Below are 12,411 nucleotides of genomic sequence, written 5' to 3' on the forward strand. Positions count from 1 at the left end.
GTTTGCTCCTTTCTGATTCCACTCTTCAGCCTGGTTTTGCAGAGCCGGTATCGTTCCCTGTGCAATCTGGGAAATGGATCAGCAGCTTTAGCTAATTGTTACACTTGCCAATGTTAACACCTGACGTTTGTGTACGAGAGCATCTTTAGTTGTTGCTTTGTGTTTATTTAGTGTCTTCTTATCAGTGAACACAGCAAACAAAAGTTTGCATCATCACTTTATCACCTCGTCTCCCCGTCATGAGCTGACCTGTATCGTTGTGTAATAAATGAGGCTGTCGCTCTAAGTGCTCCTGATTCTGAGCCTCTCTTTAAATGATGGATCCTCTGGAGCCTCTGAGGCTGTATCTAGATATCTGCACTCACATCGATACGAGGGCAACAAGCTATCTGTTGTTCCCCGATGAGCTGCAATATAAAATTAATACTAGAGACATTCATTCTTTAAAATAATAAACAATTTAATGAGAATTTATTGTGAGAAAACAGCCTCAAAATGAGCCTATTGCTGAATCCACACCTTACTGGAGACAGGCCTCACTTTATGGCTGGGATGAGACTGCATTAGATGTTTGGATAAGTAGATTACGAGGTTATTTTAATGGAATTTTACTAAACAAACCTCTAATCATATTCATATGCAATATGAAAGCTGTGCCAGTATTGATCACTTCATTAAATTATATGCTTTCAAAGAAAAGCAGCTACTTTGAGCACAGAGAGTGACTCTGAGTTTCATTGGTGTCTGTTGAAAAGAGATGATCAAAAGTTAGATTACAAAGTTAATCTCAGGAAACCGTCACAATCTAGTTTAAAACCATAAAGTAGTTTTTATTTCACACTTCAAGCCAACAGACACATTTAATGTTTCCATTCAGCCATTAAACAGTGGAGTACTTTATGATATTAACAGGCTGCCAGTGAGAGATGAGTCACTTCTCCATTTAAATAAACCTGAGTCATTTCTTGGCAGTTGTCTGTCAGAGACGGCGATGAATCAACCGGAGAGCTGCTGTCGTTTGTGACGGCGATGCAAAGCTTCAAGGGTTAAAGTGACCCTTCACCGATGTGTAGCAAAACTCACAAGGGACACACAACCATGTTTTTGACATGCGGACATGCTGCTGCAGCCGTGTCGGGAGATATTTTTAGCGTGAAATCAATTATTCATCCACTGCAGACAATCTAACCTCCACCTCTTGTTGCAAAAAAACTGTGTTAACCGAAGTCGTCAAACCCCCGTAGCATCATTTACAAATCAATACCGGTCGTCAGCCAGCACATTTAAAAGCCTCGCTCAGCGTCGGTGTGTTTCCACACCATTACGAACCACACTGCAAGCAGGTCCCGCTGTTTAAGTCAACACACACCAGCCAGCAGTCAGGTAAACAACCCTGGAGATCACAACGGGGACAATTCAGTTCAGTTCAGACACCATCAACCCCATCGCCTGGGATGGTGCCCGCCCCTCCACGCCACGCAGTGGTTTTATCGTTCCATCATGTGAATTCACCGCAACAACAACGACATTGGATCTCATACACATGTTCTTATTTTCATAGTTGTACTAGAAACACGTTATTACTACTGCTGTTACTTAAGTCCTGAGGCAAATGATATTGCTGTTATATTCCTGAGGCAGGAGGTCTGGAGCTGTGTGTCTTCAGCTTTACAAACAGCGAACACAACCAGGCCCACACCCACTTGACAGGTGGCCCCTGCCTTCAATAGAACACAAAGACAATCCCAGCACCGCATCTACAGAGTGTGTTGGTATGTGTGTGTACACATCCGTGTGCGTCCATGTGCTGTTAGCAGGTTTGCATCCGCTCAGCCAAAAATAGCTGTAGCTCATACAAGAAAGCCCTGCAGCCACACAGGTAGGGAATAAACCTGTCTCACACACACACAGACATGCAGACACAGACACACACACACACACACACACTGAAACTGCAACCTGCGGAGAGGCATTGTTAAATCATTTTACATTTACCTGCATACATTTGGTTTGGTGGAGATTATTTGGATAAATTTTGAGATGTTCTGAATTTCTCTGAGATGACGTGTGATCCTTACAGAAAACAGTTGCGTAGAATAAAAAGGGACTGCATGTTTCTGCTGCAGGGAGAAGCAGCAGATGCAGGTGACTGCGGCGTGGTTCATTGATCAGGATGGCTAAAAACAGCGCGACACAGACATCAACGATTCAGCCTGCTGCCTAAATTGGGTGTGGATGCTGAAAGAGAGGGGGGAGCTGATGATCACATCACTGAATACGGGTGAACAATTGTTGAGAATAACATGTTGGAACTACAGGAAGACCAGGAGGGAAATAAAATGTTCACTTCATTAGGGTGGGGGTGGGAAGGAGACCTCCCAGAGGAACAGCCATCTCTGAAAGCCCACACACTTTTTCCATCACCCCAGAACGTTTAATGTGTCTAAGTGTGAATTTTTTTTTAATCATCAACATAACAAAATGTTTCAAGTGGATTATATTCAAGACTTGTATTTAGATTTTAATACAACCAAGACACATACTATGATCCTGCTGTGTGATGCTGCATTGGTCCACTTCAGTCAATCTACAGGACTACTATAACTGGATTAATCAGGTTGACCCTGAACTGGAAAAAACACCAACAAATCAAAAGCTAGGACCAAGGCAGTCAGAGACTGCAACATCCCCCAAGACCCCTGAATTCAAAGTTTTATCCTGACCTACTTGATTGGCATGTTTGATTTGGCAAAAGAGATGGGAAGGACGTGCAGCAGGTTAGGATGATTAAGGATAGGGATGGAAGTCTATTGACAGGTGCCAGTAGTGTGATGGAAAGATGGAAAGAGTACTTTGAAGAGTTGATGAACGTGGAAAATAACAGAGAGCAAAGACTAGAAGAGGTGACTGTTGTGGACCAGGATGTAGCAAAGATTAGTCAGGATGAAGTGAGGAGGGCACTGAAGAGGATGAAGAGTGGAAAGGCCGTCGGTCCTGATGATATACCTGTGGAGGTATGGAAGTGTCTAGGAGAGGTGGCAGTAGAGTTTCTGACTGGGTTGTTCAACAGGATCTTAGATAGTGAGAAGATGCCTGAGGAATGGAGGAGAAGTGTGCTGATGCCCATTTTTAAGAACAAGGGAGATGTGCAGAGTTGTGGCAACTACAGAGGAATAAAGCTGATGAGCCATACAATGAAGTTATGGGAAAGAGTAGTTGAAGCGAGACTAAGTGCAGAAGTGAACATTTGTGAGCAGCAGTATGGTTTCATGCCAAAAAAGAGTACTACAGATGCAGTATTTGCTTTGGGGATTCTGATAGAGAAGTACAGAGAAGGCCAGAGGGAGCTGCATTGTGTTTTTGTAGATCTGGAGAAAGCTTATGACAGGGTGTCCAGCGAGGAACTGTGGTATTGTATGAGGAAGTCTGGAGTGGCAGAGAAGTATGTTAGAGCGGAGAAGGACATGTATGAGGACTGTAAGACAGTGGTGAGGTGTGCTGTAGGTGTGACAGAGGAGTTCAAGGTGGAGGTGGGACTGCATCAGGGATCAGCTCTGAGCCCCTTCTTGTTCGCTATGGTGATGGACAGGCTGACAGACGAGGTTAGACAGGAATCTCCATGGACTATGATGTTTGCAGAAGACATTGTGATCTGTAGTGAGAGCAGGGAACAGGTGGAGGAGAAGCTAGAGAGGTGGAGGTTTGTCCTGGAAAGGAGAGGAATGAAGGTTAGCCGCAGTAAGACAGAGTACATGTGTGTGAATGAGAGGGACCCAAGTGGAAGAGTGAGGTTACAGGGAGAAGAGATCAAGAAGGGGGGACGATTTTAAGTACTAAGGGGCATCAGTCCAGAGCAATGGAGAGTGTGGAAATGAGGTGAAGAAGCGTGTCCAGGCAGGATGGAACGGGTGGAGAAAAGTGTCAGGTGTGATGTGTGATAGAAGAGTTTCAGCTAAAATGAAAGGAAAGGTGTACAAAACTGTGGTGAGACCAGCGATGTTGTTTGGTCTAGAGACAGTGTCACTGAGGAAAAGACAGGAGACAGAGCTGGAGGTAGCAGAGATGAAGATGCTGAGGTTCTCTTTGGGAGTGACCAGGAAGGATAGGATCAGGAATGAGTACATCAGTGGGACAGCACATGTCTGAGGTCTTGGAGATAAAGTCAGAGAGACCAGACTGAGATGGTTTGGACATGTCCAGAGGAGAGATAGTGAATATATTGGTAGAAGGATGCTGAGTTTTGAACTGCCAGGCAGGAGGCCTAGAGGAAGACCAAAGAGGAGGTTTATGGATGTAGTGAAAGAGGACATGAAGGTAGTTGGTGTGAGAGAAGAGGATGCAGACAAAAGGGTTAGATGGAGGCAAATGATTCGCCGTTGCGACCCCTGAAGGGAAAAGCAGAAAGGAAGAGAAGACCCTGACCTACTTGCATAGGTCAAAGATCAAAGCTAGTGCTGTGACCTATTTTCATAGATCAAAGCAGTAGCTTTGTTCTACAGTCTTACACAAACTGACTTCCTCCCTGGTCTTTCTATTTTATCCAGTTCCAGAGTGTACAAAAGTTAAAATCTCATTTTCGTCGCTTTTGCCGCCTGAGTAATGTGCTTTTTGTTTCATCTTTCTATCTGGAACGGTTGCAAAGATACTTGGTGGACTAACGGACAGACGGACGAACAGACTAACGGACCAACACACAAGCGCGGACAATTACAATACATCACCGCTTTGAAGCGGGATGCAATAACAGCAACTAGCAGAGTTTAGAGCTGAAATCAGCTTTGAGTTCAAAATACCCTCAAAGTCAATCTAAAACTTCAGCTCTGGGTCATTCTGCTGTTTCAGATGCTGAAACCGCAGCAGACTGAACAGAGGTGTCATCAGTTCTATTTCCACCAGTGTCCCTCTGATGCTGTCTGATGCTGTTTGCCTCCCCAGACTTCAAACCCAGCAATATTAAATGCATTTAGGTCAAGAAGCAGAAGTTGTGAGAACTGAAGACGCCTTTTGGATGAGAGCTGAAATATCTTACCCAACCTAAAGCAGGTCCATTATTTTGTCTTCTCGATTTGAATGAATAAATGAATGATTTAGTGAACGAACGAACGAACGAACGAACGGACGAATGAATGAATAACAGATCAAATATCTCACCAAATTGCACAGACCTGCTGCCTCTGCATGCATATGTACGTTATATAACGAAGGCTTCAGCTACACTGACTGATCCTGTGAAACTGGTTAAGATAAAGGATTGCTAAAAGACTGAGGCTGAGAAATCAACTTTGAATATTTCTTTCAATAATTAAAATTCTGAAAAAAATGTTGGTAGGTCACATTTTTTAAGGTTTTCAACAAAGAAGCACAATTAAAAATGAAATTCTTTCTACAGTCACATTTTGGGAGATGCTCGAGGACAAGCTAGCAGCTAACTCTTTGCATCCTCCCACGCCGATGGAGCGTTGGTGACAGCTTCACACGTAAATCAGCAGGCAGCTCGGCCTGCTATCAGCGTCAGAACAAGCAAACCGCTCTGGTACCAGAGATGGATTCTGTTTTGGTCTTCCTCCTCTTCAGGGAAATCAGCTCACTCAGGGTCAGATCCAGTAAATCAATGCCAGAGACTCTGCAGCTACACGTCTCTCCCCTCTGAAAGCTTTCCTCGCTGTAAAATTATGAACACCATGAAAAATTAATGAACGTACTTGACTGCTGAAAGGACTTTGCCTACAGACAACAAATATTTCAACCTTTAAATTGTTACATCCCGCTTCGAAGCGGTGATGTATTGTAATTGTCAGTGTTTGTGTGTTTGTGTGTTCGTCCGTTCGTTTGTTCGTTTGTTAGTTAGTCCACCAAATATCTTCACAACCGTTGTAGATAGAAAGATGAAACAAAACGCACATTACTTGGGTGACAAAGGGGATGAAAATGAGATGATGACCTTTACCTTGAGAAAAGTAGGTCAAGGTTAAATTTCGACTTTTGTACACTCAGGAACCAGATAAGATAGCAAGACGAGGGAGAAGGCCAGTGTGAGTAAGACCATAGATCAAATCTAGTGCTTTGATCTACATATGCGCTAGCTTTGATTTATGGTCCGCTCCTTTTGATCAATGGTCAAAGCTAGCGCATAACTTTGACCTACCCTGAAGCTTTGACCCTAACCTACCCTTAAAATAGGTCAGGGTAAGTTGCGGGATTTCTCTGCCTTGTTAGTTATCCAATTGCACTCTATCATGTAATGAATCCGTGTGGATATTTTGTTATTTTGAGATGCACCTTCCTTTACGTCCACATCCACACGTACAGTTAGATTCATATATATTTGGACACTGACATTCATTACCTGTTTAATGAACTCCATTCCAATTATAGTTTTATAATGGACATGGGCAGAAAGTGCAGACTCTGATTTTTTGCTCCTTAACATATGCCACTTTATTTTAAAAAGGACCAAAGGTAATTGGACCTTGACTCAAAGGCCATTTCATATATAGGTGTGGGTTCTTTTCATCCTTTCATTATCACCATAAAAGACCTGGAGTTGATTTGAGATATGGCACTTATGGATATTTTGCTGTGATAAAACAGAAAAAAACATACATGAAACTGTCACAGTTTTAGGAGTGGCAAAATCTAAAGTTCGGTTAATCCTAACACAAAAAAAAAAGACAGAAAACACTGGTGAACTCGGTACAGTAATGCAAAAAGACCTGGGTGTTCAAAGAAGAAAAAAGTTGTGGATGATCACAGAATCATTCCATGGTGAAGTGAAACCCCTTCATAAGAGCCAGCCAAGTTAAAAGCACTCCAAGAAGTAGACATATCATTGCCTATATGTACTAATATATTAATTCTGAGGTGTTCAGAAATACTGTTGGTTCAAGTTCAGCCAAACGGATTAGGTAGTGTTTCATGATACCAATGGAAAATGGAAAACCCCAAACCCCAGACTTCAGGACAGCACAACAGTGGAATATTCCTGAACGGCCAAGTCAGTCACATGATTTCACTTTTACAGACTCACTTTCAGACAGAAATACCACAAAAAAAACCAGCAATTGACAACCGCTGCAGTAAAGGTCATTAAAGAGGAGTAAGCCCAGCGTCTGCTGATGTTCATTAGTTCAACTCTTCAGGCAGTCATTAGGGTTTTCAACCAAGTAGACGAAATGAATATTTTATTTTCAATTATAGAATTTATCCAATTACTTCCTGAAATGAAGGGATTGTGTTTCAAAATGATTTAGCTCATCACATTTTATGTAATTTTTTTTTCGAACCCACTAAATTAAAGCTGAAACTCTGCACTTCAACTGCATCTGAAGTGTTTCATCTAAAATTAATTGTAATACTGCATAGAACCAAAAACTTTCTCTCTGGACTGTAAGTCCATACTGCATTCATTCTGTGACTTCATGTGGAACTGTCTCATCCGTTCGTTACTCAGGCAGCAAAGGGGATGCATGAAAAGTATGAAAAGGTGGTGGAGAAGGAATGTAGTAAAACATCTAAGGGAAACGAGAAAGTTTCAAAATTGTCATATTAATGCCGCATCATAAAGATTTAATGTCCCTACAATATCTCATGATTCATGACATTGTATTTCATGTTTCAGGTGTAGAGGAGTCACATCAGTGACTTTGTGATCTTACAAATTCTGCTTTGTCATTAAAACGCTCCAGCCAAAGCAGCCAGAACATGTATTGTGTGTGTTTGTTGGATTGTCCTAGATGATGTCAGAGGTCAAAGGTAAACAGCTCTGTCCCTGTCCACAGTTCAGGGAAGTTAACATTGCAGCAACCACATCCAGCACACATTTAATACGTGTCATTTTTACTTCAAGACGAAAACCTATGTTGTTCTGCCACAAACATACTTTCATTGAACTGCGTCTGAAAACAAGATGCATTCTGGTCCGTGTTCGTAATCACGAGAGGGGTGAGGAAAAATGGAGCGCACACTGGGGAAAGAATGAATCACACTAACCAAGATAAGAAGGATTAAGATGATTAGAGATAACTGATTTAACTGATCTTGTGCTGCTTGATAATATTTTAAATAGGAAATGTTGTCGTAAATGTATCCATTCATTCTTCTCTCTCTGACTCGTACGGTAGGAACTCCCACACACGATGTGTCACCTTGTAGCCCTGAAGCCGTTCTTTTAATACAAGTGGAGTAGCATTGATTCTTTTTTTTTCCTAATTATGCACAGTGCTGACCGACAAACCATTCATCATGCGGAAACACAAACACTCAGCCGCTGCAGGCGATGTTGGGTGGGGTCCCTTGGGCGCTCTGCTTCATCCACAAACCAACCAGCGGTCAGGGCTGGTCAGACGCAGCAACGGTGTGACCGTTCATCAGCACTCCTCTGACAGGTCGCCGCAGCGCTTCAGCTATCTGCATGCTCTTTGTTTGCTTCTCAATGGAACACAATCCCAGCAGAAACCATTAGCGCCATTAGCATCTCTCTCACACACACACACACACACACACACACACACACACACACCGAGCGGCTCCACTTTGGCGTAAAGCAGATTCCTCTCTGATCCACGGCTCTTTGGAGAACACCCACCTAAACATCACACACGGACCCCCGGGCGTCACCTCCGCATGCCGTCACACGGCGGCCCCTGAGTGGGTGGGTGTCACCGGCGGATGTGCTGATCAGGAACTTCACATCCGCTCCCACAGCTCATGAATAAGCTGCGTGTGTGTGTGTGTGTGTGTGTGTGTGTGTGTGTGTGTGTGTGTGTGTGTGTGTGTGTGTGTGTGTGTGTGCAAAGGTATATGTTCAAGCATAAATTTACATGATTTAAGTTCACTGTCTGTAGCGTGATGAGAGTGAGATGATGCCGTATAGCTGCATCTCTATTAGCATGATGTTAGCATCTGCTATCAGGCCATGAGGCTCTGTCAGCACCTTTTGAAATGATTCTGTCTGCAATGCTGATTTCAAACCTGGAGTAACAAAATCAGGATAGACTGTCAAGGAGAAGATGAGACGGTGTTCTTAACATTCTGGCTAGATGACTGACTAGGTCACTCTGACTCTGTCAGAGTGACGGAGTGACGGAGTCAGAGTGACCGTTCACACTAACATCCATTACCTGAAGGGTGGGGCAGGTAATGTCCAGCCACCCAGTGATGAGTGGAGGCTTCAGGAGGTTACCACTTCCAGCCAAGACACGCAGTAGTCCACAAAAAGCAGACTGACATGTAATATCTGACACATACAGGTAAAACTCGGCTTATGTCGTCAACTACCATCTGTCCTTCTGAGTTCCTCTCCTGGATACCAAACCTGCCCATCACCTCCTCATCACCTCTGTTTCCTGCACCAACATGTCCATTGAAGTCTGCACCAATGACAACTCTCTCACTTCTAGGTATGCTGTGCATCACTTTGTCAAAGTCCAACCAGAATTTCTCCTTCTCCTCCAGCTCACATCCTACCTGTGGAGCATACCCACTAACAACATTGAACATCACATCTTCAATTTCTACCTTCAGACTCATCACTCTATCCGACACTCTTTTTACCTCCAGGACATTCCTAACAAACTCCTCCTTCAAGATAACTCCTACTCCATTTCTCTTCCCATCTACACCATGATAGAACAACTTGAGCCCTGCTCCTAAACTTCTAGCCTTGCTACCTTTCCACCTGGTCTCCTGGACACACAGTATGTCTACCTTCCTCCTCTGCATCATGTCAACCAACTCTCTACCTTTCACTGTCATAGTTCCAACATCCAACGTCCCTACACTCAGTCCTATACGCTTGGTGTTCCTCTTCTCTCTCTTCCTACAAACATACTTTTCTCCTCTCCTTCTTCGACCAACAGTAATCCAATTTCCACCGGCACCCTGTAGGTGAACAGCACCAAAGACGGTCGTTGTTAACCCGGGCCTCGACCAATCCGGTATGGAAGTCATAGGTTTGATTCGCATGTTTGATTTGGCAAAAGGTTTACGTCGGATGCCCTTCCTGACACAACCCTCCGTATTTATCCGGGCTTGGGACCGGCACAGTAAGACACTGACTTGTGCCCTTTTGCGGCTACATTGTCGTCACCAGGACACGCAAGTCAAAAAACAACATAAGTTTGTCTCTAGGCTAAACTAAAGAGAAAGAATTCCCAATCCTGTACTGAACTTTATTAATGAATGTATTTTCAATAATATTTTGTTAATATTTGGCTAATCTACTTTATAAGTAAAAACAATTACATTTCATTTTTTAATATCGTACAGAAAAAAAAATTGCCGTCTCATCTTCAGCTGCTTCTTCACATTGTGGGTAATGGGGGTAGCTATGGGTTAATAATATGGCATTATATGTTCTTATTATGATTTATCGTACAGTAACATGATATTATGTGCCTTTAATGGTTTGCTAGTCATTGTATGATTCTAAAATTTGTGGCAGATGTAAATTTTAGTGAAATGACTTAAACCTGATTTTTATTTTTCCGTGTTTTCTTTTTAAAACTAATGTATAATTGAGAATTACGTAACTCAAAACTACATAAGCCAAGGTTTACCTGTACATATAAAACCCACCAAAAACTGTTCTAACACTTGAGTTTTGCACAGCTTGAACACAATTAATGACTGTTCTGTGTATAATACTACGTAATATTTTAACAAATGCACGTAGGCATCAGAATATTATTAGAAAACGACCTCAGAGAAGGGCCTGGCTAACCATTTCAACTCGTTTCCAGTTTTTTAGACTAAGTTGAACTAAACAACAGCAGGAATCTTCTTTCTTATATGAAGGAAGAAATATGTTTTTAATCACAGGGCTAATGGGGGTGACCCACACTCAACCCTCTCTCCAGGTCCTCCTGAGGCTTTCCGGCTGTGCCTTGACGAGATGGGACGTGTAATCCATCTCTGATCTCCTCCCAGTTGGACATGCTGGAAAACCTCCACAGAGAGAGGCGTCCATTGTGCTTCCTGAACCTCTCTCCTCCTCTTTCCTCCTCCTCCTCCTCCTCCTAAGACGTCCTGTGTTTAAGATTGGTGTGAAATTTACTGCACACCTGCCTCTGAGACAAATTCAAACGTACCAAATCAAACAACCTGCTTCAGCAGCTTTATTCTGGAAACACTGGATGCTACTTTCAAAGTGTGTGAAATAAAAATTCTGGTATTCTAGGTGAGCTTCAACAAACCTTGGATTATTTCTAGTCTCCCGCACCTCCCCTCAGAGAGAACCTGCTTGACCTCCTTTCCTCCTGCCCAAGGAACCAGCAGGTTCCACCGGAGCAGACATCCTCCTCGTCCACTCGGCAGCCATAGGTCGCTCATCCGCGCTCCTGGAGGCGATCCACAGCCAAACCACACCGTGGGGGTGGGCTCCATGCTGCCTCATCCTGTCCGCTACTTGTGACCTTTCCGTGCCTTCCACCCCTCCACACCCCCTCCGTTATTCCAGACGCGCAGCGCCCACAGGCTGCTGGGTGACCGCGTCTTTACGCAGCCGCGTCGGCTCAAGGACAAGCGGAGCCGCGGATTAACCGCAGCCCCGGGGAAGGCAGCGATCAGCGGCTCCGATGCAGGAGCGAAAACACGACCCACGGTGGACACACTCCCCCCTGGTCCACGGTCCACGTCACGGGCAGGAGGAATAAACCCCTAATCCCTGCTGCCGCGGTGACATTCATCTATGTGCATGTACAGCTGGGGGAGACCCCCCACCACCCGCTCGACATTTTATGCCCCCCCATGATCGTGTTTTCTTATTTTTTCGCGGACATGGTTATTATCATCGATAGAATTTAAATGATGCGTTTCTTACCCGGGCCGCCATCTTCACGTTTGCGGTGGATGAGGGCTGCTGCTCGGGTCAGTGAGGCATAGGACGGCGGGGGGACGGTGAGCGGAAGGCTCGGCGGCTGATGCGGTTATAAGCCGCGGTGCGCCTCGCTCTGATTGGGTGGTTCAAGCGGAAGCGTGGCGATTAGCTCGCGTGAGAACGAGGAGGATCTCCGTGAACGTCTGCCGTGCCAGAGCGGTCACGTGTCAGATGGACTAGCGCGAGCGTAACAGAGACGATATGTGGCTCGATCTGAGGGGCCGGCCCCGGATGATGGCCGCTATCGACACGTTAACGGGTCACGTGACGGCTGGAACGACGATACCGATGCAGCTTCAGGCTACTTTAAGTCCTGCTCGGAAATTGTAAGTTTTGGTTTGTAGATTTCTCTTTGCTTCAGCACCACGGACAGCGCTCCAGCCAGCCAACTGTTTCCTCCGCAGTGACGAACAGCACCGCAGCCCCGCCCACCCGGGCTGTCCCAGTAGCAAATCGAGCACCCCAGACGAATGGAAAGTGGATCTTTTACTACTGCAGTTACTACAGTAGTTACTACAGCAGTTACTACAGTAGTT

General features: G+C 44.4%; 1 protein-coding gene across 2 annotated transcripts in view; it reads right to left on the minus strand.

Moving 5' to 3' along the window:
- The window catches only part of LOC137609590 (vesicle-fusing ATPase), a 36,220-nt gene extending 24,224 nt beyond the window's left edge, over positions 1-11,996 (minus strand). For both annotated transcript variants that reach the window (XM_068336708.1, XM_068336707.1), the window contains exon 1: positions 11,819-11,996. In XM_068336708.1, coding sequence (XP_068192809.1) covers positions 11,819-11,830 — 12 coding nt within the window. In that variant the 5' untranslated portion in view covers positions 11,831-11,996. The remainder of the gene's footprint in view (positions 1-11,818) is intronic.
- Between the last annotated feature and the right edge of the window lie 415 nt (positions 11,997-12,411).

Source organism: Antennarius striatus, chromosome 16 (genome assembly GCF_040054535.1).
Source record: "Antennarius striatus isolate MH-2024 chromosome 16, ASM4005453v1, whole genome shotgun sequence".
Classification (NCBI taxonomy): Eukaryota; Metazoa; Chordata; class Actinopteri; order Lophiiformes; family Antennariidae; genus Antennarius; species Antennarius striatus.